Here is a 25,753-nt window from a genome sequence, read left to right on the forward strand (position 1 = left end):
CGGCAGCAAATGGCAACAGCGGAGGGGCAGGTGAAACGGTCGGGAGGCTTGGAGCGTCCGTTTGTGTTGACTCGCGGCTTCTTTGCGGGCTCACAACGCTACGGTTAGTGGTGCATGAGGTGGGAGGAGGGAAGAGCCATTGCTCAGTGACAGGGCACCTGCTTTGCATGCAGCAGGTCCCAGGTTCGGTCCCCCGTGGCATCTCCAGGTTGGGCTGGGAAAGACTCCCCACCTGAAACCTTGGAGAGCTGCTTCCAGCCATTGGAGACTGGACTGAGCTACCTGGACTGACGGACTCGCCCTGTACAATATGGCTTGCTGTGCAGCAGACCTGCAGGAAGAAAGGCGGGATATATTTGACAAATAAATAAGACAGAGAATCAGAGAACTGTAGAGTTGGAAGGGACCTTGAGGGTCATCTGGTACAACCCCCTCTAATGCAGGAATATTTTGCTTGAACTCACGACCCAGCTGTCAAGGTAGTTTAAAGAACATGGCACAACATTAAAATAAAAAAGAACCAGTCTGCCATGTAAACTCTGCCGCAGGTAAAGGTAAAGGGACCCCTGACCATTAGGTCCAGTCATGGCCGACTCTGGCGTTGCGGTGCTCATCTCGCTTTACTGGCCGAGGGAGCCGGCATACAGCTTCCGGGTCATGTGGCCAGCATGACTAAGCCGCTTCTGGCCAACCAGAGCAGCGCACGGAAACGCCGTTTACCTTCCCGCCAGAGTGGTACCTATTTATCTACTTGCACTTTGACGTGCTTTTGAACTGCTAGGTGGGCAGGAGCAGGGACCGAGCAACGGGAGCTCACCCTGTTGTGGGGATTCGAACCGCCGACCTTCTGATCTCCAAGTCCTAGCTGTCAAGGTAGTTTAAAGAACATGGCACAACATTAAAATAAAAAAGAATCAGTCTGCCATGTAAACTCTGCCGCAGAGGTTATACCAATTCAGTAAAGACTATTAAGCTGAAATCTCCTTAAGGAGCCAGGTGTGTGTGGAGGGGGCAGGCATGCAGACTGTAGGCAGGCTTCCAAGGCAGGGTTGAGGACACCTTTGACCTTCCAAATGTCGTTGGACCCCAACTCCCATCAGCCCCTGCCAGTATGGCCTGCGGTGAGGGGTGATGCGAGTCCAGCAGGTTAGGGTCACAGGTTAGCCTCTTGTGCTCTGAAGGCCGTCATCAAGGAGTCGACAAAGCCGGCCTTCCTGGGGAGAGAGTTTCAGAGCCTAGATGAGGCCACAGGAAAGTGGCAGGTTATGTTCGCTATTGCACCTTCTTGTTGTCACCCTCTGCAGGGGCTGTGTGGACAGGTGACAATGCAGCAGAATGGGACCACTTAAAGATCTCCATCCCCATGTGTCTAAGCCTGGCTCTTGTGGGCATCTCTTTCTGCGGAGGTAAATCCTGCCGGGTTCAGATAACCCGTGTTGAAGAAGTTGGTCTGTGACTTAATAATAATAATAGTAATCGTGAATATGGCGCTTCTGAATGCTCTACACATTTGGCCTACTTACCATGTAATGCTAAACTGTGGTTTAATTCTTCATGGATGAGCCTCCATAAGTCTGCAGAAAGCATCAGACTCCTTCACGCCCCCATCTCCTCCCCCTACATGGCGAGAAGAAGGACATACACCGAGTTAGAATCTCAGCCTGGTGTAACATACAAACTGGAGCCATGCTTTACAGGAAACAATGGTTAGTAGCTGAACAAGCCAAATGGTTTGCTGGAAACCGCGACCTGAAAATTGTAGAAGCTACTAAGCTGAGGTTCACTGGAAGTGAAACTGAATTCAGCAGAAGTCATCTTTCCAGCTGCACAGGAGGGGGGGGGTCATGTGAGGCCAACATTTGGTTCGCTGTCACGGCAGGCTCATCCATGCGCTTTAATGTTACTTGTGGACACAACCATTTCTTGAGATTCTTAACACCAGGGGTGGGGAGCCTCGGCTGAATTCAGCCCTCATGCATTGGTCAGCTATGTCCAACTTGTGATAGGCTTACAAGTTCCCCATCTCTGCCTTAACCATCCTGGCTCTTGTTGGCTTGTTAGAAGCAGAGTGCTGGGCTACTTTGAGCCTCGGTTCCAGCTGAACTGGGCCGCTCTTGGATTCTTAAAGGATATTAAAAGTCTCGATCTTTCTCCTGCCTTCCCTCCTCCAGCCGACGTGGGTGGCTTCTTCAAAAACCCCGAGCCGGAGCTGCTGGTGCGCTGGTACCAAGCGGGAGCCTACCAGCCTTTCTTCCGGGCGCATGCCCACATGGACACCACCCGCCGGGAGCCCTGGCTCTTTGGCGAAGAGAACAAGGCCCTGATCCGGGACGCTGTTCGCCAGCGCTATGCCCTCCTGCCCTTTTGGTACACTCTGTTCTACCACAGCTACCGTACTGGCCAGCCTGTCATGAGGTGAGCGAAATGGTGTGAGGGGGTCTCTCCATTTTAGCAAAGGGTGACTTCGGCTACCTGCTCGTAGACTGGCTATATAGGTAGGTGGTCCAGTCTCAGCAGAGGTGCTGTTACACCAAACAGGGGCAGCAACCCTGAAAGCCTTGCTCCAGTTTACTAGCTGTGGAACAGCTGCTCCACCTCCAGAGACCTCTGCCTGAAAGGAATGAGAGCTTTGAGCAATGGAAAGCTGAAAGCAGACCAGAACCTCAGAAACGGCATGAAATCTAAACTGAGTGATGCCTGAAGCCCTAGATTCTTTTTCAGATTTCTAGCCAGCTGCAAACCAGGGTTTATCCATTCACACGTTGCACCAAACCAGTAGTTACGTTTCCTCAAGCCTGGCTTGGTGTGATGTGTGAAATCAACTGCTATGGCAGATGGTGCTTTCCCCACTGCTGTGTCTCTACTGCTATCACAACTCTGTTTTCCCCTTTCATAGACCTCTTTGGGTGGAATATCCCCAGGACGCTACAACATATGCCATTGATGACCAGTATCTGCTTGGTGAGTGTGGTGAATCCCAGGGTTGATGTTGCTTCACTTCCTGTTCTCTGGCAAGAATCTTTACATTTTAACATCCGACAGCCATTTTGGTTCTTGAGCATTTCAACTGAGAAGTTAGGGGCACACTTCCTTGAGTTATCTTTTCTGTGATCACCAGGTTCTAATACGTTTTTGTACCATGGGGATATTTGCAGGCTCTGCAAAGTTTTCTATATCCTAGCTGCTGCCAGCAGCCATCTTACCTATTGAGATTATAAGCATTGACGTTTTCACAATTGTTACAATTGTGTTAATATATATAAAAAAATAATACAGTGGTACCCCGCAAGACAAATGCCTCGGAAGACTAAAAACCCGCTAGACGAAAGGGTTTTTCATTTTCTGAGGTGCTTCGCAAGACGGATTTTTCTAAGGGCTTGCTTCGCTAGACGAAACAGCCCTGCCTCTCCTGTCATGGCGACGGTCGCACGCTCGCTTCCCCGCTCCTCCGGCTCCCTCCCACCTTCCTGCTGACGGCTCCTCCGGCTCCCTCCCACCTTCCGGCAGACCTTCCGGCTGCCTCGTGCCGCTGCCCACTACCCTCGCGTGCTCCCCTCAGGAGCCGTTGCCGCCAGCAGCCAGCGCTGCAGCCGGAGTCGCGCTCCTGAGCCCCGCCGCCCTCCAGTAGCCGTGTCGCGCGGTGTCCACAAGGCACGGGTGAGTCCAAGGACCGGCTGCGGCAGCTGCCCTGCTTCTCCCCACCCCTCCCCGCCGTGATGCTTCGCAAGACAAAAAAACTCGCGGAACGAATTAATTTCGTCTTGCGAGGCACCACTGTATAGTAAAGGCCAGCAGCTCAAAAAGGGGATTAGACAAAATATTTGAGGATAAGGCTGTCAGTGGCTCTATTTTGCCTGGAGTATCATAAGCAGAATACCAGTTGCTGTTTTGCTCAGGTCCTGCTTGTGGGCTTCTCTTTGGCATCTGGTGGGCCACTGTGGGAACAGAATAATGGACTAGATGGTCCTTTGATCTGATCCAACAGGTCTCCCCTAATGTTCCTAATTCAGAGGCAGATTACAAGAGGAGCAGTTAATGCAAGTTTCTAGATCTCATGCACTTACTCTGTTTTCTTCCCTTTGCAGGCGATGCCTTGCTGGTTCACCCAGTCACGGCACAGGGGGCCCGAGGCGTACAGGTCTACTTGCCTGGCAAAGGAGAGGTAAGTGAGGCTGGCAGAGCGGAAATGAGGCGTGATGGGGTGGGAGAAGGAGAGTCGGCGCCCCTTTGTCAGAGTGTATAGCATAGAGAGTGAGCAACTCTGGCAGCTCCTTGGCGTTACCTGTGTCCAGTGCTAAGGAAATGAAGGCTGCGATACCCAGAGGAAGAAAGAGGAGACATAGAAGGGGTGGCAAAGGGAGAGAGAAAGGAAAGGGGGTGGCAGAGAGACAGGCATAGGCGGAAAGGGTGGTCTTGCCCACTTTAGGCTCTAGACCTATCTACTTCTGGCATGGGGCTCCACATATTGACTATGAGGGGCTGCAGCCCCCAACAGAAGAAAGAACAAGATCGGCCAGCCCTGTTTTAAATTAACCCTGACGCTCCCCAGCACTCCCAGGATTCTGTTTGGAGTTTGGAGTGACAAGTCCTGTGGATGTCCATAGTCCTCTCTAACCATAGCTGTCAACCGTCCCTTATTTGGCGGGAAACTCCCTTATCCCAGCGCCGTGTCCCGCTGCTGTCCCTTATTGATGATGTCCCTTAAATTTCCCGGGTTTCAAAGGAAGCAGCTCCTCTCCCTCCCTCCCTGCAGGTCAGGGAGGAGGGAGGCTCCAACTGTGTTCTTGGCTGCGTTGGTTACTCAATAAGGAGTCTAAGAACGACTGGGGGGTGGAGCTTGCATGCCTTGTGCCGATCAAATTGGCAGCGTTGCCTGGGAACTCGCCTTTGCTTGGTGTTCCCAGCGGAGAGGTAACAATGGTTTTCCTTGCTGCATCCCCTTTGTTGGGTTGCTGCGCTGTGGGAACCACCGCTTGAGGCTTCGTTTGGCTGCTGGCTGGGCTTTCTGCCTTTGGCTCGGAGGGGCTCAGAAGCCGAACATACCTGTGCCTGGAAAATCCCTTATTTTGGCTGCTGATCCCTTATTTTCGAGGCTGCTGGTCCCTTATTTTCAAATCTGTAAGTTGACAGCTATGTCTCTAACGTGCCTTTTTCCACTATGCAGGTTTGGTATGATGTCCACACTCACCAGAAACTTCATGCACCCCAAACCCATTATTTAGCAGTCACCATGAGCAGCGTAAGTCAAAAGGGGGGAGAGGGTAGATGGGGGGCGGGGGGGTTCCTGGAGGGAGAAAGAGAACCAAGACAGGGCATGGAAGCCTTGCTTACCTGGCCACTGGAGGCTTTTGTCTCTCATCCACCCCCCTTGGAACCACCACTTAGGATTGTATATTTGAATTCCATTCATGAATCTCTTTACGAAACCTCTCGAAGCCATAAGCAATAGTGGGTTGCCACAAGCTGTGTTGTACTCAGCATAGACTCACTAAAATTAATGGACCTCAGTGAGTTTCCTCTGAGTGGGACTAGCATTGGCTTGCAACTCAGTAACACCAATATCTTTTTTAAAAAAAAACAACAACACCAGTTTTATATACAGTCGTACCTTGGAAGTCGACTCTGTTCCGGAAGTCCGTTCGACTTCCAAAACATTCAGAAACCAAAGCACGGCTTCTGATTGGCTACAGGAGCTTCCTGCAGGAAGCCGCAGAAGCCCCGTCGGACATTTGGGTTCCAAGAACATTTGCAAACTGAAAGACTAACTTCCGGGTTTGAAGTGTTGTAAAAAAAGCACCGAAAAGACAATAAAGACATTTCTATACCACCTTCTTTCAAAAGACCACAGAGTGGTTTACAATATAGTAACATAGCATAATATCAGTATGCTGCAAAAAAGTAAACCAGGTGGATAGCAATCAGTAGTAAAGTACATAATAATTCCTAATACACAATACTGTACTTGTTTATACAGAATAGTATAGAATATATCATGAACAATGCAGAACAGTGTCAACACAGTAGCAAACTTAACCCCCTGATCCTCAACGCTTCTCTGCAGATTCCTGTGTACCAGCGTGGTGGCAGCATCGTGGCTCGGAAGGAGCGGGTCCGGCGATCTTCGGACTGCATGTACAATGACCCTTACACCCTCTACGTGGCCCTGGGCCCCCAGGTGAGGTGGGAAGGAGCAAAGAGGGACAGGGTTGTGGGAGAGATGCTCCACAACAGGCTTTCCCAAACTTGGGTCTGCAGTTGTTTTTGGACTACAACTCCCAGCATCCCTATCTAGCAGGTCCTCGTGCATTTCTGCCTAGCTGGGATGCATCCTTGAATTCTCATTTTCCTGGAAGGAGGAAGGGAGCAGTGTGTGTAGGGAACTAGTCTACAGTGCTATACTTGACCATCTTTGCCTCTGGCTCCACCCACCACTGGTATGTGGCGCCCAGAAGGGAACAGGGCTCCTCAGGCTGCAGAGGTTTAAAGGTAAAGGTAAAGGGACCCCTGACCATTAGGTCCAGTCGTGACCAACTCTGGGGTTGCGGCGCTCATCTCGCTTTATTGACCGAGGGAGCCGGCGTACAGTTTCCAGGTCATGTGGCCAGCATGACTAAGCCGCTTCTGGTGAACCAGAGCAGCGCACGAAAAGGCCGCTTACCTTCCCGCTGGAGCGGTACCTATTTATCTACTTGCACTTTGAGGTGCTTTCGAACTGCTAGGTTGGCAGGAGCAGGGACCGAGCAACGGGAGCTCACCCCGTCATGGGGATTCAAACCGTCGACCTTCTGATCGGCAAGTCCTAGGCTCTGTGGTTTAACCCACAGCACCACCCGCGTCTCCTGCAGAGGTTTACCCATCACTTAAATCCATTCCACACAACTGCGCTGATGGGGAGAGAATGGAAAATCGGGGAGAGTGGCAGCAACAATGAAGAGGAAGAGGCTGCGCAGAGAGTGTCTTGACCATGGCAGCTCCACTCTCTCCCAGAACCCACCTGGTACAGGATTTAACTAGCAGGACCTCCTCGCTTTCTGTGTCAACACCCCCCCCCCCCTTTTACAGGGCACAGCGCAAGGAGAGCTTTTCGTTGACGACGGGCACACATTCAACTTTGAGACAAAGGGGCAGTACCTCCATCGCCGCTTCAGTTTCTCCGGCAACACGTTGACGGCAAGGTATTGGGCCTCCCTCCTCTTTCCCACAAAATCCCCACCCCAGACTCATCTATCCTGCCTGGTTGGTGGTGCTACTTCTGACTGAGGTGGTCGGCCTGTGATTGCACTTCAGGCTGCAGGTGGGGCAGTTTCAGGATTAAAGGCTCCTCTCCCCACTCATGGAAAGTTAACGTGCCAGGGAAGAGCAGTCCTGCCCAGCCCTGACATGCTAGGTTACTTCAGGCGAGGATTTATTTCCTGTAACTGGTGGCCATTCAACCACCAACACCCCTATCTAAAGTTTGGAACAGTACAGCCCAAATGTGCTGGGTCTGACCACCTCTTTAATACAAAGGCCAGAGTTGCCTATTTTAATGTAGTTTCAGAATGATTTATTTAATTGATGCTTCTGGGACGGTTATTTGCTGATGGTGTTTTTGATAATGTTTTATTTGCGGCAGTTGTTTTGGCATTTTAATGTCATCATTTTGTTAGTCAGGTATGTAAATCTTATATTGCTTTATTGTAACCTGCCTTGCTTTATTGTAAGTCAGGTGAAAATGTTATGTTTTGGGGGTGGGATTTAGGTGCCATCTTTGTTGCCTTTTAAGTAGAGTTTGAGACTACAGTATCACTTCCCTGCCTTCTAACCCCGCTTTCCCTGGCTTTGTTTTCTCTTGTCTTCCAGCTCCGCAGACCCAAAGGGCAGCTTTGAAACTCCGGCCTGGATTGAACGGGTGGTGATCCTGGGAGCCGGGAAGCCAGCGGCAGTGTTCCTCAAACAGAACGGTGAGTGGTTGGAAAAGTCCTGGGCTCCATCCACTGGCATCTCCATGGTTTTTTGGGAGGACGGTAGCTGAGTGGAAAAACACATGTCTAACATAGAGAAGGCCCAGGCTCGGTCCTGGGTGCCTCCAGTTATAGAAGGAAGTAGGAATCCAGGTGATGAGGGAAGACTCCCCTCTGCCTTAGGAACCTGGGCAGGATAGACAAATTGTGCCTCATTTCAGTAAGCTGAAATATGATCATCTGAGCTGGGTCATCGTGGGGCTTTCTTAGGAGGAAAAGGAGAAGTTGTTGTGGCAGGCAGTGAATACCCCCCAACAGCAAAAAAAATTGATGGTTCTTCCTGGTATCCATAAAACTTGAGGAACAGTTTCCTATGAATTGAACTGTGCTGTTTTGTCTGTGTGCACTGTGAGAATTTTGGGAATTAATTAATATTACAGTGGTACCTCGCAAAACGAATGCCTCGCAAGACGAAAAACTCGCAAGACGAAAGAGTTTTTCGTTTTTTTTAGTTGCTTCGCAAGACGAATTTCCCTATGGGCTTGCTTCGCAAGACGAAAACGTCTTGTGCCTTTTTCTTAAATCCGTCAATGCATTCCTATGGGAAACCATCAATGCACAGTGGTGCTTCGCAAGACGGAAAAACTCGCAGAACGAATTAATTTCATCTTGTGAGGCACCACTGTAATTTTAATCTAATCTATGGAGCACTTTCAGCTAAGATTTACAGCAATGGGGGAATCTTTGGCCCTCCAGTTGTTGCTGGACTACAACTCCCAGAATCCCTGATCATTGGCCCTGTTTGCTGAGGCTGATGGGAGCTGTAGTTCAGCAACACCTGGCGGGTCACAAGTTCCCCACCCTTGAGCTAAATCCGACTTTAAACTGTTCTCTATTGGGAAAGGACGGTACTTCTTTTTCTTAGCTGTGCTCACCTCATCTCTCTTTCTCTGTCTCCCCCCCTCCCCCCCAATCCTAAAGATGTTGCAGAATCTCGCCTGGATTTCACACACGAGGCTGAAACGTCCGTCTTAACCATCCGGAAACCTGCAGTCAACATTGGGGCAGACTGGAGCATTTCCCTGCGATAATGCCACGAGCTGGGCGGGAGGGCGGGCGGGCAGAGGGGTTCAGCTGGACAAGAGGGCTAAGGAAACACTCAAGCAGTGTTGGGGAGTTCTGGGATGCCTCCCCTTTCACGGTCATGTGGGAAGGGAAAGCTAGGTGCCCCCCCGCCCTGCAGGGGCTCAAGTCCAACATCCTGTACCACTCAGGCATGTCTTGGGAGGGGGCGGGGGCGACGATAGCTTCCACCCCTTCCCCCCTGGCTTGGACTCTTTCTTTCCCCCTGCGTGTGGTTCCATAGATTAACTTTAGCAATATTTGCTGTAGAATGAAGAATCTCTGGGTTGGAGTTGGTTGAGACTCTCGTTTCCCTTCTGCCGGGGGTGGTGGCCAAGAAAGATCTCTTCCCTTCCCACGCCACCCCACTCCCTGGAGTTGCAATATTGGGACCAACCATTTTGAGGGGCTGGGCCTTTCCAGAGGGGAGGGAGAATTGATTTGGTCTCCTCTGTTTCCCATCCATCTCCACTTCCCTCTTCATCTCTCTCCTGCCCAACCAATTCCTGGCTCCAGTGACTGACCACAAAACGAGTGACCTTGGCAGGGGTTGCCTTTTAACCTTTTCCCTGCCAACAGGTGAATGTATGGAGAACTCCCTCTTTCGTTGTTCCCTGCCCCATGCCGCCATTCGCCATAAACAACAGGGCAACATGTACAGCTAGCTCACTTGTGGGGAAGCTTTGGCCCTTGAGACATTGCTGAACTACAGCTCCCATCATCCCTGGTCATTGGTCATGCTATGGCTGATGGAAGTTGTAGTTCGGCAGCACCAGGTTCCCCACACCTGAACTAGATCGTGGCCATTCTCTTCCCACGCTCTCTTTTACCCACCAGTCCCAATACTTTCTTATTTCTCCCCCCCCCCCAAAAAAAACACCCCTTAGTACTGTGAGTGAGAAGGGATTTCTATTTCTTTCCGGAGTGGGGATGGGGGTTATCTTGGTGTCAGTGAATCACTGGCACTTCTATTTATATAATTTCTTGGGGGGGAGGGTAGATGAGGCAGATCATGTGAAGGGAAAGGGGAGGCATGGTACGGTTTGGTTAGAAAACCAGGCCCTGGGTTATGAGAGCAAGCCAAAGCGAATGTGGAGCGGGGGATTGCCCTGCACAGAGTTCTGGAAAGGAAGAAACAAGAGTGGCAGGTGGGCGGGGAAAGAAGCTGCTAAGAAATCAGGCCCCTTTCCTGCCAGAATGTGAGGAGAGGGGCCCATCCTCCTTGGGGTGGAGTAGGGCGGGCAGGATTTTTTCTTTTTTACTCTTCTCGCTATGCCTTCCATCTCTCCCGCTCCTGCTTCCAGCTATCACTGCTCCTGCCCCCTCTCAGGCTAGGCTGCCTGGCTTGCGTTTGGCCTTGGCCGTCTTGTGTGTGTACGTGGATTAACATTCCTGGTCCTGGCTGGTTCTCCCTCGTGCATTTGCAGGCAAAAGGCCCAGAGCGAGTCTTTTTTTATTTTTTAAAAAATGGTCAAAATCCCTTCTTTAACACACACACACACACACTTCCTCTCCTCCCATGCTTTCTTGATTGTGATTTCATCTGCAGGTATAAAGCTTTCACTGACTGGGTGTTTTGATAAAAGATGGACAATAAAAAAACCATTAAAAATAAGCATTTTAGTTTTTTCTTCTTTTGATAGCTGCCATAGATTACGCATGACAATGTCAGAGGCGCCTGTTTTGCTGCATGGATGCATAGAGTATTCAAGTCAGGAGGCCATGAGAGCAAAGAAAAACCTCATAATAGTAGCACATATAAAACTTTTAAAAAAGGAATACAGTGGTACCTCAGGTTAAGAACTTAATTCGTTCTGGAGGTCTGTTCTCAACCTGAAACTGTTCTTAACCTGAAGCACCACTTTAGCTAATGGGGCCTCCCGCTGCCTCCGTGCCATGCGATTTCTGTTCTTATCCTGAAGCAAAGTTCTTAACCTGAGGTACTATTTCTTTTTTTTTTTTTTTTTTTTTTTTTTTTTTAAATAATATTTATTAAAATTTTCAAAAAATACATAATCACTTATGGGACTCCCCCCTTCCCCCACCCCCACCATATTCCCATTTCACATTGTTGGCCGCACAAATTCCCCTTTCAAATTAAAGCTTAATTTGTTTTACCCTTAATAATAATAAACAACCCAATGTTCTTTCCCCAGGACCCACCCCCTTCCATTCCACAATTTCCATTTTTGATAAAAAAAGCACCCCAGATAATAACAATAGAAAAGGTAAAAAATAAGAGATATAATGAATAATAAAAAAGAAAGACCAATTCAACAAAAAAGAACAAAGTTGGCAAGCCTTTGGAGTTTTAGTTCTCCCCCCCCTGTCCCCGGTTTAATTTCCCCCTGACCATCAACCCCTAGTATCTGCCTGGAATTCTTAAGGCCATAAATCACAACTTTTCCCCAACTCCAGCTGGCTTTCCCTTTTTTTTTTTTAAAATTAGAAATAAATTTTTTGATAATCAAAATTATTATTATTATTATTATTCTCCAAAGCTTTAACTTCAGTCTTTAAGAAAACTGTAGTAAAACTCCCTCCGTTGTTCTTTCCGGTTTGTAGTCTAATTTCCTTTTGTTCCGCTGCTTAAACGTTGTAATTCGCAAGTTTGGTAAGTCTGCAGGGGTGGTTGTTGTTCAGGGGCAAAACCTTACGTTCAGTCCCTTCCTTTCTTCAATAGAAAAGTCTATTGTCTCCTTTAAAAAAAAAAAAAAAAAAAAAAGAAGACACCCTGCAGACGAGATGTTGTTTCCGTTTTGCAGCTTTCCCAGAAGGTAACCAGTTCTGTAAAATTCCATTGGTGTTTTTCCACTTTCCCAGTCCTTGTAATGTCCCGAAGCTCCTCGAGGGGGATTGTTATAACTTTGTTTCCTCTAGTCCAAAAATCAAGTTGTTATCCATATTCGCCATTTTGTATCCAGATTTTAACAAATTGTAGCAAATTGAAGCAAATTTAACCAGCCAAGTTCTCATAATAAAATCCACTCCACTTTCCGACTTTGACAGCTATTTTGAAAACTGTCGAACTCTCCGACTCCTTTCACCAGGCTCTCTCTTCAATCGCCCCGGTTCCCAGGGGGGGGGGTTGTGTTTCCCTTCTCCAGTTCCTCCTCCAGCACAGTTCTTGTGGTTCCCCATCGTGGAATTGTAATTTTTATCAGCAATGCAAGCCTTTTTGGGTCTTGGTTTCCCCGTCTTTGTTTTAGACAATTTACAATAGGGAGGGGACTGACTTCCTTTTTGAATCCCCCCCGCTCGTATCCAATTCGAAAAAAAAATTTCTTTTTTCCTCCTTTTGAACCCGATTTCCAGATTTACTCACGGGTTATTGTTGAAAAGTCCGAATTTTCAATGGAAGAAGTCAGCGCTCTCCGCCGGATGGCATGCGGCTGCGCTCAGCAGGGGAAGCAGAGGACTCAAGGCACCACGCTTCTCCCCGGCACCCGATCCGTAGCCTTTAAAAAGGCTCCTTCACGAGTCGGGAGGGCGCTAACGGTGCAAGCCGAGTCTCCATGTCCACGGCCTCCGTGGCCGTGGTTTCTAAGGGTCCCCGCATCGCCGGTGCGGTAGGACCCAGCCCCTGCCGAGCAGACTCCCTCCGGAGCGCCTGAGGTACTATTTCTGGGTTGGCGGAGTATGTAACCTGAAGCATATGCAACCCGAGAAACCACTGTATTGAGCTGTGTTTGGATTTCCTCCCCTTTTGGAGGGTGGTGGCCAGGAAACTCTGGCCATTTGGACCAGTTTCTTATAGCAGGGAAGGAAACATGGTGCACTTTCAGATGCTATTGGGCTCCCAACTCCCAGAATTCCTGGCGCCTAGGAAGCTGCCTTCTCATCCAGACCATTTTGGACCATCTAGCTCAGTACTGCATATCCTGGCTTTCAGCAGGGTCTCTCCTAGTCATGCCTGGAGATGCCAGAGATTGAACCTGGGACCTTCTGCATTCAAGGCAGATTCTCTGTCACTGAGCTACATCTCTTCTGTTCACCATGCTGGGGGGGGGGGGGGGCTGATGGGAGTGGAGTCCAGCATGTAGAGGCTGACATGTTCCCTGCCTTAGACCATGTGGGATAAGTTAAAGCTATGGTTTTCCCAGTAGTGATGTATGGAAGTGAGAGCTGGACCATAAAGAAGGCTAATCGCCGAAAAATTGGTGCTTTTGAATTATGGTGCTGGAGAGCCCCATGGACTGCAATAAGATCAAACCGATCCATTCTGAGGGAAATCGGCCCTGAGTGCTCACTGGAAGGACAGATCCTGAAGCTGAGGCTACAATACTTTGGCCACCTCATGAGAAGAGAAGACTCCCTGGAAAAGACCCTGATGTTGGGAAAGGTTGAGGGCACAAGGAGAAGGGGACGACAGAGGGCGAGATGGTTGGACAGTGTTCTCGAAGCTACGAACATGAGTTTGACCAAGCTGCAGGAGGCAGTGGAAGACAGGAGTGCCTGGCGTGCTCTGGTCCAGGGGGTCACGAAGATTCGGACACGACTAAACAACAACAATGGCTACAATTCTCTCCCATAGAACCTTTCTTGTTTTCTCTGTTGAATTTGCATGGGCAAAGTCTGGTCATCCACCTTTACATAATCCATATTGGGTCTCCCCATAACTACATGACAATAAAACACCTTATGCCAAAAGCTTATGTAGTGTAGAGGTTAGATTGTCAGACTATGACTGGAGAGACCAGGGTTCAAATCACCAGTTGGTCAGGGAGCTCTCGCTTGGTGGCCTTGTGCCAGTCACAGCCTCTCAACCATAACTTACTTCATAGGGCAGTTGTGGGGATTAAATAAGTATGGGGGGAATCCTGTATGCTTCTTTGAGCTCCTTGGAGAAAATGGTGGGATATAAATGTATGAATGAGAAAGAAGAAAGGAATAAGAAAGTTGAGTATTTGATCTGAGGAAGTGTTACAGTATCTAGTCCACAAAATAAATAAAAATAGAAATCTTTAAGGTGCAAGACCTTGTGTGCTGTTTTTACTGCAACAGATTTAAGCATGGCACCTCTCCGCCGCACCCCCCAAACAAGGACACTGGTTTGTATTAAAATGGTCAATTTAGATAAACATTTTGCTCTGATTTAAATAGAAATGCATGGGGAGCAAGACTGTTGTAAACAACATCTGCCCTTATTCCCTTATGGGGTATACAGTACAAGAGCCCTTTACAGAGTCCTTTGTAGGTTTTCCATTGGTAGTAGAAAATAACAGAGGCCAACCAGAGAATATTGAGAAGGAAAGCAGCTAGTAAGACTGATCTTTATTAAAGCTGTTGCAACAGGGTGCTCCCTTCACACACAGGAGAGAGGAGGACCCAGAACCAAGGTGTGCCTGCCGTTATATAGACATTTAAAATTCCCTGCCCTGGAGCTCAAGACCACCCCCCACAAACATTGTACCTACATCACAGCAAAGGTGGTCTACAACAGAAGTTTGAATGTTGTTTTTCCTGTCTGCCGGGTTATCTGATAATGCCTTATCTGATTGCCTTTCCTGGTATTTGGCCTTTGCTTTGAGATGGTGATTACCCAATTCCTGAGACAATGGGAAGGTTCCCTCACCCCCTCCCTCCTTGCAGAGAAAACATTTGGTTGGTCAGTTTGGGAGTCAAAATCATAGCTGTCAACTTTTTCCTTTTCTTGTGAGGAATCCTATTCAGAATAAGGGAATTTCCCTTAAAAAAAGGGAAATGTTGACAGCTGTGGTCAAAATGGTTTCAGTCTTCCTGTGCTGCTCCAGACATGTGGTCCACATATCTATGTACATGCTTGGTTGGTACATTTTTGAACATTTATTATATATATAAGACCTTACATTTTTTATTCCACTGTGACCAGGTGACTTATGTGCCTGCTGCACCCACTGCCCCAAGTAGGGGTGCTAACTAGATGCACAAGTCCAAGTCCTCTCCCTTCATAGGGTGCATTCTCTTTAATCTGGATTTGGATCACATCCACACTATATATTTAAAGGTGCTGGGAGTTGAAGCTCTGTGAGGGGTCCATTGTCCTCTTGACAGCCCTTCAAACGGAGGACCGTCCTCTGCAAAGTAAGACACGCGGTCACCCTATCTGGAAACGAAACAGCTAAAAGCGCAGCAGAAGAGGAGAAAACGGAGTGCAGTTGAACCTAGGGAAAACATTTCAACGTATTTCAACATTTCAGAAGAAAAGGCATGAAGCAATCAGGAGGCGGGGGGAACGGGCCAGACGGGGAATAGCTGCGCCGGGGGACCCTATACGAGAAGGGACCTCTGAAGGACGGTAAAAGCGGCTGGACCGGAAGTGCTGTGTTGGCCGGCGCGGGGGACTCCGTGGGGACCCCGGATACGATGAAGGGGGCTTTGAGCAGCTGAGGATCCTAGTCCCCCTGACCCTTCTTCCCCCTTCGCCTCGGGTGGCAGTAACAGAAGCGTGGTGAGCCCCGGCCTTTGCTCCGTCGCCATAGCAACGGTGTCACACCGTCTCCCTTCCCATGCCAGGAGAGGGGAGACGGGGGGTGGGGTATTGAACGGGGGGTGGGGGCGTCGGCGTGGGGTTGCTGCTGCGCTCTTAGGAGAAGATGGAGAGGCTCTGCTTCAAGGGGTGCCCGGAGCCTCCATGATGCTGCAGTGCTGAAGGTTGCCCAGTAACTGCAAGGGGAAGGGGAGGCGCTTTGGCATGGAAAGAGGGAGAGAGATCTCACCAGGGCTTCGGAGTTCCTAAAATAAGAGGTTGCAGGGGTTTTAGGAGTGCTTGCATCCCACAAGCCGGCAAGCTTAATTAATTAAGCCCTTGCTCTCTCCTCCTAGGAGTGCGCCTGATAGAGAGAGACGTAAAGGCACTCTGTATGTGCTCAGATGCCATCTCCGCAACTCCAGAGGCATTTACGTAGCTTGCAGGCTTGTCGTTGGCCAGATGGTTTCCTGGTAAAGGTTTGGGCAACATTTCCTCCCTGCAGAGATGGGAAACACATTAAGATGCTCTGTCCCTAGAGACTGTCATGGGATTTGATGGGTTCTTGAATACTCTTAGGGATATTTGGACAGTTAGACAGAGCTGGCAACCCTGGTCTCTGAAGAATGATGAGATGTGAGGGTCCAAACACGATCGCTCCTGATGCTGTAGAGCCCACACTGCTCCTTGTTTTTCCCAGGAGCTGTAGGCAGTGAAACAGGCAGGGAATCAGGCTGCTGAGATAGGTTTGCTAGGCACTTTGAGGATAAATAAGCAGGCCTATGCAGACATGTTAATCTGGGATGCATATCAAGACGTAATTTTATTTTATAAAGTATGTATTTTTAACTGCTACTTTTCTTTTGAAAATAAATTAGGTAACTTGTTGCTAACTTGTTTTTATCATCAGATTCTATGGATAATTTAATGTGTATTTTGAGTTGTATCCAACAATGTTTTACTCACAGTAGACCTACTAAAACCAACAGTTTTTAATTTCAGTTGGCCTACTCTGAGCAGGACTAACATTGCATGCAACCCTTTATATTTTATGTAAACTGCTTAGAGGTTTTTATGGTTAAGTGATATTTTTTAAAAATCTTGTTAACTTTTTTTAAAAAAATCTCTTGTTTTTGCATTACTTAGATGGCATGGTTATGACAAGTCCAGTTGAAGTGCCCAGTGCACTGTCTAGTCTGGCTTTATGGGATCAGGTTCAGCTTTTGAGGCCTGAGGATGTGGACAAAGTACATTGAATCATTTGGCTAAACACATGCCCTTTCGATCCTTGTTTGTTGTGGTTTCCTTGAGCTGGCCAGAGAGGGCTGACCAGGTGAGTCCAGAGTGTGATAAGTGCATTATTGTGTGACAGTGCCTACTGTTTTAAAAAGGTGGTCTGCTGCTTTCTGACAATTACATCCCGGTTGCAAATACGCCCCTTCTCAGCAAGGGGCTCAAGAGGGTAGTGGTGACCCACCTTTGAAAAAACTATCTCGATATACAGTGGTACCTCAGGTTACATACGCTTCAGGTTACATACACTTCAGGTTACAGACTCCGCTAATCCAGAAATATTACCTCGGGTTAAGAACTTTGCTTCAGGATAAGAACAGAAATCGTGCTCTGGCGGCGGCAATGGGAGGCCCCAGTAGCTAAAGTGGTGCTTCAGGTTAAGAACAGTTTCAGGTTAAGAATGCACCTCTGGAATGAATTAAGTACTTAACCTGAGGTACCACTGTATTTCTATCTAGGTTTAGACCGGGTTTTAGTACTGAATAAACCTTGGTTGAGGGGCAAGGGGAGTGTGACCACGTTACTCTTGCCTAATCTCCTGTGAGTTTTGCAGTACAATTTTATAGTGGTTCCAATCCTACTTACAGGACCAGTTTCAGAGAGTGGCATTGGGTGACTATGAGTTGCCTCCAACTCAGTTGTGCTCAGAGTAGACGCACTGAAATTAATGAACCTACCATGCCCATTCATTTCAGTAGGTTCACTCTGAGTAGGAACACTGCCTCTAACCCTACATCTCGGCCCCCTGGCAATTATGCCGCAGAGTGCTACATGTTAGCATCTGGTTCCCCCTTCTGGTTGCTATCTATATGAAGCCATTGGGAGCAGCCGTTTGGGGATTTGGAACACAGTGCCATCAACATGCCAGTGACGCCCAGCTCTATTTCTCTGTTACATTGGAGTCAGGTGAGGCTGTACAAGTCCAGAACCAGTGCCTGGAAGCGGTGACTGGCTGGATAAGGGCCAGTAAGCTGAAACTGAATCCAAACAAGACAGAAATCTTGTGTGTCAGCGGTTTACAGCTCTAGGAATTGGAATGTCTGCCTATTCCGGACAGGGTAGCACTCTCCCAAAAGAAACATGTTCATCATCTGTGTGTATTCCCTGGAGTTGTTTTTGTCACTGGAGCGCATGTGGCTTCACTACTTGTGAGTGTCTTTTTGTGTCTGCTTTGGCTAGAGTGCCAGTAATAACCATTCCTGGGCTGGTATAGACTTACTACCATGTTTTACACCTCGGTATCCTCAAGTCTTGATTGCTGTAATGTGCTCAACGTGGGGCTGCCCTGGAAGCTGCAACTAGTGTAGACTGCAGCAGCCGGGATGGCAAGCGCGGCGTCCTTCTGTGTACATGTTTACACCACCAATTTAACTGTCATGAAGAATCCTGAAGTATGGTAAGGGTGCTGGAAACTGTAACTCTGTGACGACAGCGCCGTTAGCAATTACAGTACTGAGGATTCTTTGGGGGAAGCCCTGACTATTAAAGTGGCGTAAGAGTGCTTTAAAGGTATGGTGTGGGTGGTATCTTAATTTTTCCCTACAGAGCCGTGTGTTGATCTTTGTTTGGTGCTCATCTCTGCAGGCCCTGCCATGAAGGTGAAATTAAAAAACGTGTTTGTCATCTATTTCCTGGTGTCAGTGATTGGCCTGATGTATGCACTGCTGCAACTGGGTGAGTAGCAAAGGAGGGATGGAGGTATCCTGCTGTATTTATTTAATGGACTTTCCAATATCTATTAATAATAATAATAATAAATTTTATTTATATCCCACCCTCCCCAGCCGAAGCCAGGCTCAGGGCGGCTAACAACACTAAAATAGTGCAACATTATAAAAACATTATAAAAATTAATTAAAATCAAATTCAAAATTGATGGCAACCATAAACTAAAGTTTTGTAAAGATTGCCAAAGGAGGGAGTCAGGCTGCACCCTGACCAAAGGCCTGGTGGAACAGCTCTGTCTTGCAGGCCCTGCGGAAAGATGTCAAGTCCTGCAGGGCCCTTGTCTCTGTTAGCAGGCAATACCTTTATTTAGGACCAATCAAATTATGAGCAAACTTTTGAGTTCTCAGAACTCTTCTATAAAGCTAGATATTTAGCAATGCTGGGTAAACAATACCTGACCAGATGTTAAAACAGCAAAGTCTGTATTCAATCATAGTCTTATGATGGCCTGCAGGAGAATATAGAAAATTTGACAAGGCTCTACTGCAAAGAGGTATACCCTTCTGGGCCCTCCAGATATTGCTGGACTCCCAACTTTACACATCTGGAAGTGCATTTGATATGTGATCCCTGATTGGTTGGGACATGTGTCTAGGATAGGGTAGGTAATCTCCAGGTGCTGCTGAACTACAACTCCCATCATCCCTGACCATTGGCCATGCTGTCGAGCTCGTGGGAGTTAAAGTCCAACGTTATCATCTGGAGAGCCACAGGTTCCCCACTTCTGATTTAGAATGTAACCCTTTGCCTCCACCCTACCTTACATTGTTCAGGGCTATATCCACACCATACGGCTTCCTTCCCCTTCTTCTCCTGGGAACTTGTTAAGGATTCTGGGAATTGTAGCTCTGTGAGGGGCTATTTACAGCTCCCAGAATTCCTATATATACTGTATTGGCCCGAATATAAGCCACACCCGCAAATAAGCCGCACCTTTAAAATTCAAGGGGGGGGGGGGAGGAGACAATATCCAAATAAAGGCCGCTCCCTTAAGATTGGGTTACAGGCTGAAAATCGCTGTGGTTGGTAGAATTGTAACTCCGAGCCAATTTAAGCCTTTGATCTTGCAAGCCCGCAAAAGTTCCCGTACAATTGCAAATTGCTATTCAATTGCTACAATTCTGTAGGCACTCACACCCGTAAATGGCAAATGAACAGTCTCAAGCTCGCAAATTGGCAATAAAACATTTTATTGTTCATTTTACCATATTTCTGTTTCAGCAGCGATATCGTAAAAGCCCATTTTTGTAAGGTCGCAAATTTAAGCCGCACTTTAACTTTTAACGGTAGGAATTTGGGGGGGAAATAGTGAGGCTTATATTCAGGCCAATACAGTGTGTGTATATATATGGATATTATTGCAGCAGTTGTGTGCTGATGTTCCTCCCTCTGGCCTCAGGACAGCCCTGCGACTGCACCCAGCACCTGAAGTCAGCCAGCGACCTCATCCACGCCAAGGAGAAAAAGCTGTCCCAACTGCAGAATGAGCTGAAGAGGCTCCAGGGGCGGGAAAAAGTCCCAGAGCCAGCAGAACAAGTCTTGCCGGTCATTTATGCCGTCACGCCCACCTACGCTAGGTAAGGTGCCAGATCCTTGGGTGTAGGGGGCAGTGTCAGTTCTGGGTCATAGTTCAGCAGCTGAGGGCATGACTTGCAGGAAGAAGGATCTTGGGAAGGAAGGACTGTGAGAGAGGTGCTGCTGATCAGAGGAGATGCAGGGGCATAGGAAACTGCCTTAGAGTGAGCCAGACCCTCTGGTCCCATCTAGCTCAGCATTGTCTACACTTTGACTGACAGCGACTGCAGGCTTTCATACAGGAGTCTATGTCTAGCCCTACCTGTAGAAGCTGAGGTTGAACTTGGTACCTTCTGTATGTAAAACAGATGCTCTGACACTGACCTCTTCCCTTAAGACACGGGAAGCTACTGTTAGAATTCCTGCTCTATGATTGCAGTCATGGGATTGTTGTCTATCACATGACGGTATATGTTTTGACTCCACAGACTGGGAAGTGATGAAGACAGGATGTTTGTGTTACTGTGTTGTCCTTTGTTCTTTCTCATTGCTGTCTGATGCTAGAGAGAGAGGGAGCCATGTTGCAGTGCTCCGTGTGTGTTTATATGTAAATAAAGTAGATTAGCCAAAATGCTGAGTTGCTGAGGTCTGTCACGCGAACTCTGCAGACTCCCTAAGTGTGCCGATGTCTGTTGGCATCGGTCGCTGTGGTGTTTGGGCAGAAGAAAGCTTCTGAAGCTCCCGAACGAACGACCAGGAGGGAGAGAACATGTGTCTCTGCCAGGGTCCTACTCGAGTGTAGGACGAGCTCCTGACAGCTACCATATACCAAGCCAGACCACTGGTTCATCCATGTGGCAGCAGATCTCCTGGCTTTCAGGCAGGGATCTCTCCTGGCCTTGCCTGGAGATGCTGGAGATCAAACAGCAACCTTTAGCAGGCAGAGCAGGGCTCTACAACTGAGTTAGGGCCTTTCCCCTAAAAATAAACAGAGGTTCCCGTCTTTGTGGTTCTGAATAGCAGTCTGATGTAAATAGGACCATATCCAATAAGCTTATTGTGCTGTCCAAAGCCCATGGCAATTACATTATAATGTATCAAAATACATATGTAGCGATAATAGAAGATTTCTGTGTTGCAGGGGGTTGGACCAAATGGTCCTTGTGGCCCCCTCCAACTCTATGGCTCTATGAAACAAATAAATAACAAACATTGATAGTCTAAAGGAAAGAAGAATCAGAAGTACCACCAGCTCACCCAACTTCAGATTAAACCTCCCAGTCTCCAAAACAATTTATAGCAACATTATCTAATTCTCCCTTTCTAATCCAAGAGCCACTTTATGTGTCCAAAAGCAGTTAGTGTCGCTCCAAATAAACTGAGCCGTTTCTTCCAGAAATCTTCCTTTGATCACTGTATAAAGGACAGATGAATAGATAGTGAATAACGTCATCCACCAGATATTGGCCACAAACACAGAATCTGTGAAATAGAAACCTAGGAAGCTGCCTTTTACAAGTTCGGACCATTAGCAGTAACTCTTCAGGGGCTTCTGACAAGGGACATTCCTTGGCCTGCTTGGAGATGCGGGGGCTTGAAGCTGAGACCTTCTGCACGCTGTGGCTGGAGCCCCTCTAAATCTGTCTCCCCGGTTTCTCGCTTGCTTCCTTCTCTCTGGCCTCCTCTTCCCCAGGCTGGTCCAGAAGGCGGAGCTGGTGCGCCTGTCGCAGACCCTGCTGCACGTGAAGAACCTGCACTGGATCGTGGTCGAGGACGCGCCGGCCAAGACACAGCTGGTCTCGGAGCTGCTGGCTCAGAGCCACCTGCGCTTCACGCACCTGCACACCGAAACGCCCAAGGAGCACAAGCGCAAGGAGAGCGACCCCAACTGGCTGAAGCCCCGGGGGGTGGAGCAGCGGAACCTGGCGCTGCAGTGGCTGCGGGAGAACCACGAGCTGGGCAAGAAGGCGGTGGTGTACTTTGCGGACGACGACAACACCTACAGCTTGCGCCTCTTTGACGAAGTCAGTGCCGGGAGGAAGGGGTGCAACAGATTGGGGGGGGGGCGGGATTGCGGTTCTCCTAGATGCCAGAATGTTCCATATTCTTCTTTTGAAAAACAAAACCTTTTATTTTAACAAATATAATGGGGAGGCGAAAAAAGCAGTATAGTGCCACTTTAAATAGCGCCACTTTAAAGCAGTATAGCACCACTTTAAATAGTCATGAAGAATCCTGGGAGGTGTCGTTCATTGGGGGTTTTTTTGGGAATTGCTAGGAGGTCCCTTCCCTATTCCCCTTTACAGAGCTATAATTTTCAGAGTGGTTTTACAACCCCTCTTCCCAGGCAGGGGTGCCGATTTGAATAGGGACATTGGCCCCTAAGAGTTAGCTCCCATGTTCCCAGGGATTTAACAAAGCTTGGGGTTTGGGTGGGATTCTGTGGGAGTAAGTGGATACTCCTCTATCTATCTATCTGTTCTGCAGTTGTGTCAGTTTCTACGGACATAGGTGCCTAAGTAGCAAGCCTCATAGCTGACATCGGGGTGGGGGAGGTTGAACAGAAGGAATTACTCCTTACATACTAAGGCTACAGTCCTAACTTGTGTGACTTACATGGGAGAAGCCCACACTGAATTCTGTCAGACTTCCGTCTAAGTAGACAGGCTAGGGTAGCGTGGCAAACTAGCCTGTGCAGGATTGTTGGGGTGCTTTATTGGGGAGATGTTCCAGGTTACCACAAGAGATGGGAATAAACAGGTTGTTAAACAAAGAGCTGCAACCAGGCAGCGTTGGTCTCCAGAAGGTGGTGTCGTTCAATTTATATCCCACCCAGGGCTGCAAGCACAGCCACAGTTTTTAAAGAAAGTATTCCAGAAAATAGAAGCATTCTAAAAGCAGTTTTATCAAACTCTCTCCCCCTCTTTTCCCTTCTTTGCTCCACCCTGTCCCCAACCAGATCCGCTCCACGAAGCGCGTCTCAGTGTGGCCCGTCGGCCTGGTGGGAGGCCTCCGCTTTGAGCGCCCCCTGGTGGAGAACGGCAAAGTGGTGGGTTTCTACACGGCCTGGAAGCCCAACCGGCCCTTCCCCATGGACATGGCCGGCTTTGCCGTGGCCCTCGATCTGCTCCTGGCCAATCGGGAAGCTCGCTTTGACTTGCTGGCCGAGCGCGGCTACCTGGAGAGCAGCCTGCTGCAGTCGCTGGTGTCGATTGAGGAGCTGGAGCCCAAGGCTGACAACTGCACCAAGGTGAGCAGGTTGGCAGACATCAGTAAAACTGCTTAGCACTGTCATGGTTTCAGATTGGATGGGGGACCATGTGTTGAGATTTCTGCATTGTAGCGGGTTGGATTAAATGACCCTCAGGTCATCCAATTCTATGATTCTATTGAGTCCCCTACAGATTCCCCTACACACTCGCCAATGCAGCAACTATTTCGGACCTGACAATATTTCTGACCGTCACGGGGATGGGGAACCTGTGACCCTCTAGATATTGCTGAACTACAACCCCACCAGCCCTGATAACTGGCTGCACTGGCTGGGGCTGATGGGAATTGGAGTAAAACGACAGCTGGAGGGCCAGGAGTTCCCCATCTCTGCTTTACACCTCTGTAGGTGCATTTAATAATGTGATCCCTGATTGGTTGGGACATGGAGACTACAGGTCCCACCGGCTATTTATCATTAGCCATGTTGGCTGGGGTTGATGGAAGTTGGAGTCCATCAACGTACAGAAGACCACAGGCTCCCCACTCCTGGACTGCAACTTCCATCAGCTCCCGCCAACACAAAACTGTGCTGTCTTCAACTCATGGGAGTTGGTGTCCAAAATATCTGGAGGACACTTGTTCAGGAAAGGCTGCCTTGAATCTTGACTGGTGTTTTAGCAGATGACCAGGGCAAGGGGAGAGAGTGTCTGCACGACATTCTTTAATACACGGTTTCACTTCCTCAAGCAGCAGGAAGTTTGCAGCAGCTATTTTAAGGCGGTTTGTCTCGGACGAGGCAGGCCTGATGACAGTCAGATTCCCATTGAGAAGTTCCTTTTCGAGATGTCAAGAAGCAGTTTTAGCGCAGTTGGTACAGTCACCCCCAAGGTCCTACTGCCCTTCCTCACATAATGGTTGACGGTGGTAGCCGCTGTGAGTGGAAAACCTTTGTATGTTTGCCCCCGAAACAGTACATGTGTGAAAAGGAAAAGGGGTGGGGTGGGAAGAGGAAAACACAAGCAAACTCAGGCACTAGTAGTAGAGAAATTGAAACAGAAACACCCCTTTTGATCTTGCAGGTGCTTGTCTGGCACACCCGGACCGAGAAGCCCAAGATGAAACAAGAGGAGTTGTTGCAAAAGCAGGGCCTGGGCTCCGACCCCAGCATTGAGGTGTGACTGGGCCCCGTTTGGCCGCTGAGACAGTGCCTCCGTGGGGCGTGGGAGGAGCTAGAAGGACTCGGCCAAACTCGATTGGTCGCAGATGCTGAAGTCTCTGACTGCCACTCCCCTGCCCATCCATGGACATGTGCTGCCCCGGAACTCTTTTTATTTATTAAGGATGAGCTCCCTGTTCTTGACCCCCAGCATGGAAGGAACACTCTGTCTCCAGTGAGAAGAGACTTGATTCACAACTGCTGCTATCCCCCGCCCCCTCGCCTTCCTACTGCTGGGAAAATGTCTTCTATTTCGGTGCCCTCCCTCTTTAAAAACATTTCTTCATTGAATGCTGCAGCTTTCTACTGGTGAAAAAGCCCCCTTTGCTTTCCCCTGCTGGCTGCTCTGACTGCCTGCCCCCCCACCCAAAAATGCTTTGTTCCCTCCTCCCTGGCAACAATCAGTCTTATAGTCTGATTACTCTCTCCTGTAACAAGAGTGCTTGAATGGCGTTGATTGGTGTTGGGAAGGGGACCTAAGTGAAATCCAAAAGTTCATTCCTTTGGGAAAAAACCCATTTTAGCCACCTTTAATCTTCTACTTAATAAAACCAGTTGCATAAGGGAGCAATCACAATACCACTGTAACAGTTCCTGAGCCACAGGAGCAAAAGCAAAAAACAGAGGAAAGAGGACCCCCAATATAAAGTCTCAAGAATCCAAGTGACAATGAGATCATGTCAGAAGTAATGGCTCTTTAAACGTGAATATGGAAGCGTTTACAGATTATGTGTATGGAAATTACAAGATTCACATTTGTATTGTGAATTTGTATTTTATGCACGTATATCGGCACCTGCTTATGCCTGTCTATGGGAAGGAAAAGGGTGCAAGGAGGTTAAGCCTCTAGTAGCCCTTGCTGCAATCTTCAGAAGAAAAGTTGGGAAAAGCTGGAAGCAAGAATAGGGATTCCTGTGTCTCTCCTCCTGCTGATGTGTTCTTGCCCCAATCAGATCATTTTTCTTTGAATCAGGGATGGGGGAACCTATGGCCTTTTGGACATTGCTGGTCCCCAGCTCCCTGATGCAGTTGGCCCTCTAGGACTGATGGGGGCCGGAGTGCAACAACATCAGGAGTCGTCGTCCCCACACCACCCCTTCTTTCTAGGAAGGACAGCAGCCCTTGCCAAGCCAGGGGCCTGATCCTGGGGAGGGGCTGGTTCCTGTTCCCCATGAGCTCTTGAGTGTTTCTGCGCTGTGTCCACCCCAGTTTGCATGTGTTGGTGGCTGTTCCAGCAACTTGCATGCTGACCGCTCAATAAACATGTTGACTTCC

General features: G+C 48.6%; 2 protein-coding genes across 6 annotated transcripts in view; both read left to right on the forward strand.

Moving 5' to 3' along the window:
* The window catches only part of GANAB (glucosidase II alpha subunit), a 36,545-nt gene extending 25,865 nt beyond the window's left edge, over positions 1-10,680 (forward strand). For both annotated transcript variants that reach the window (XM_083418477.1, XM_083418478.1), the window contains 10 exons: positions 7-103; positions 1,305-1,406; positions 2,172-2,415; positions 2,897-2,961; positions 4,086-4,162; positions 5,165-5,239; positions 6,062-6,175; positions 7,063-7,175; positions 7,843-7,943; positions 8,925-10,680. In XM_083418477.1, coding sequence (XP_083274603.1) covers positions 7-103; positions 1,305-1,406; positions 2,172-2,415; positions 2,897-2,961; positions 4,086-4,162; positions 5,165-5,239; positions 6,062-6,175; positions 7,063-7,175; positions 7,843-7,943; positions 8,925-9,034 — 1,098 coding nt within the window. In that variant the 3' untranslated portion in view covers positions 9,035-10,680. The remainder of the gene's footprint in view (positions 1-6; positions 104-1,304; positions 1,407-2,171; positions 2,416-2,896; positions 2,962-4,085; positions 4,163-5,164; positions 5,240-6,061; positions 6,176-7,062; positions 7,176-7,842; positions 7,944-8,924) is intronic.
* Positions 10,681-15,086: 4,406 nt separating this feature from the next.
* On the forward strand, positions 15,087-25,753 carry B3GAT3 (beta-1,3-glucuronyltransferase 3). 4 transcript variants are annotated; one of them, XM_083418624.1, is made up of 8 exons: positions 15,087-15,495; positions 15,870-15,992; positions 16,660-16,846; positions 18,391-18,480; positions 19,934-20,111; positions 21,743-22,073; positions 23,009-23,299; positions 24,342-25,753. In XM_083418624.1, exons 4-8 carry the CDS (start codon positions 18,399-18,401, stop codon positions 24,438-24,440), a joined length of 981 nt encoding a protein of 326 aa, XP_083274750.1. In that variant the 5' UTR covers positions 15,087-15,495; positions 15,870-15,992; positions 16,660-16,846; positions 18,391-18,398; the 3' UTR covers positions 24,441-25,753. The 4 variants fall into 4 exon arrangements, with proteins under 4 accessions (XP_083274750.1, XP_083274751.1, XP_083274749.1 ...); XM_083418625.1 differs by having other exon boundaries at positions 15,870-15,986; XM_083418623.1 differs by lacking the exon at positions 15,870-15,992 and having other exon boundaries at positions 15,296-15,495.

This window comes from Podarcis tiliguerta (assembly GCF_965153285.1).
Source record: "Podarcis tiliguerta genome assembly, chromosome: 16".
Classification (NCBI taxonomy): domain Eukaryota; kingdom Metazoa; phylum Chordata; class Lepidosauria; order Squamata; family Lacertidae; genus Podarcis; species Podarcis tiliguerta.

Bases quoted from the DNA above. Each gene is read 5' to 3' on its own strand.
- B3GAT3 (XM_083418624.1), top strand. From the start codon at position 18,399: ATGAAGGTGAAATTAAAAAACGTGTTTGTCATCTATTTCCTGGTGTCA. The intron at 18,481-19,933 runs GTGAGTAGCAAA...CTCTGGCCTCAG, and splicing joins GTATGCACTGCTGCAACTGG to GACAGCCCTGCGACTGCACC. The intron at 23,300-24,341 runs GTGAGCAGGTTG...TTGATCTTGCAG, and splicing joins AGGCTGACAACTGCACCAAG to GTGCTTGTCTGGCACACCCG.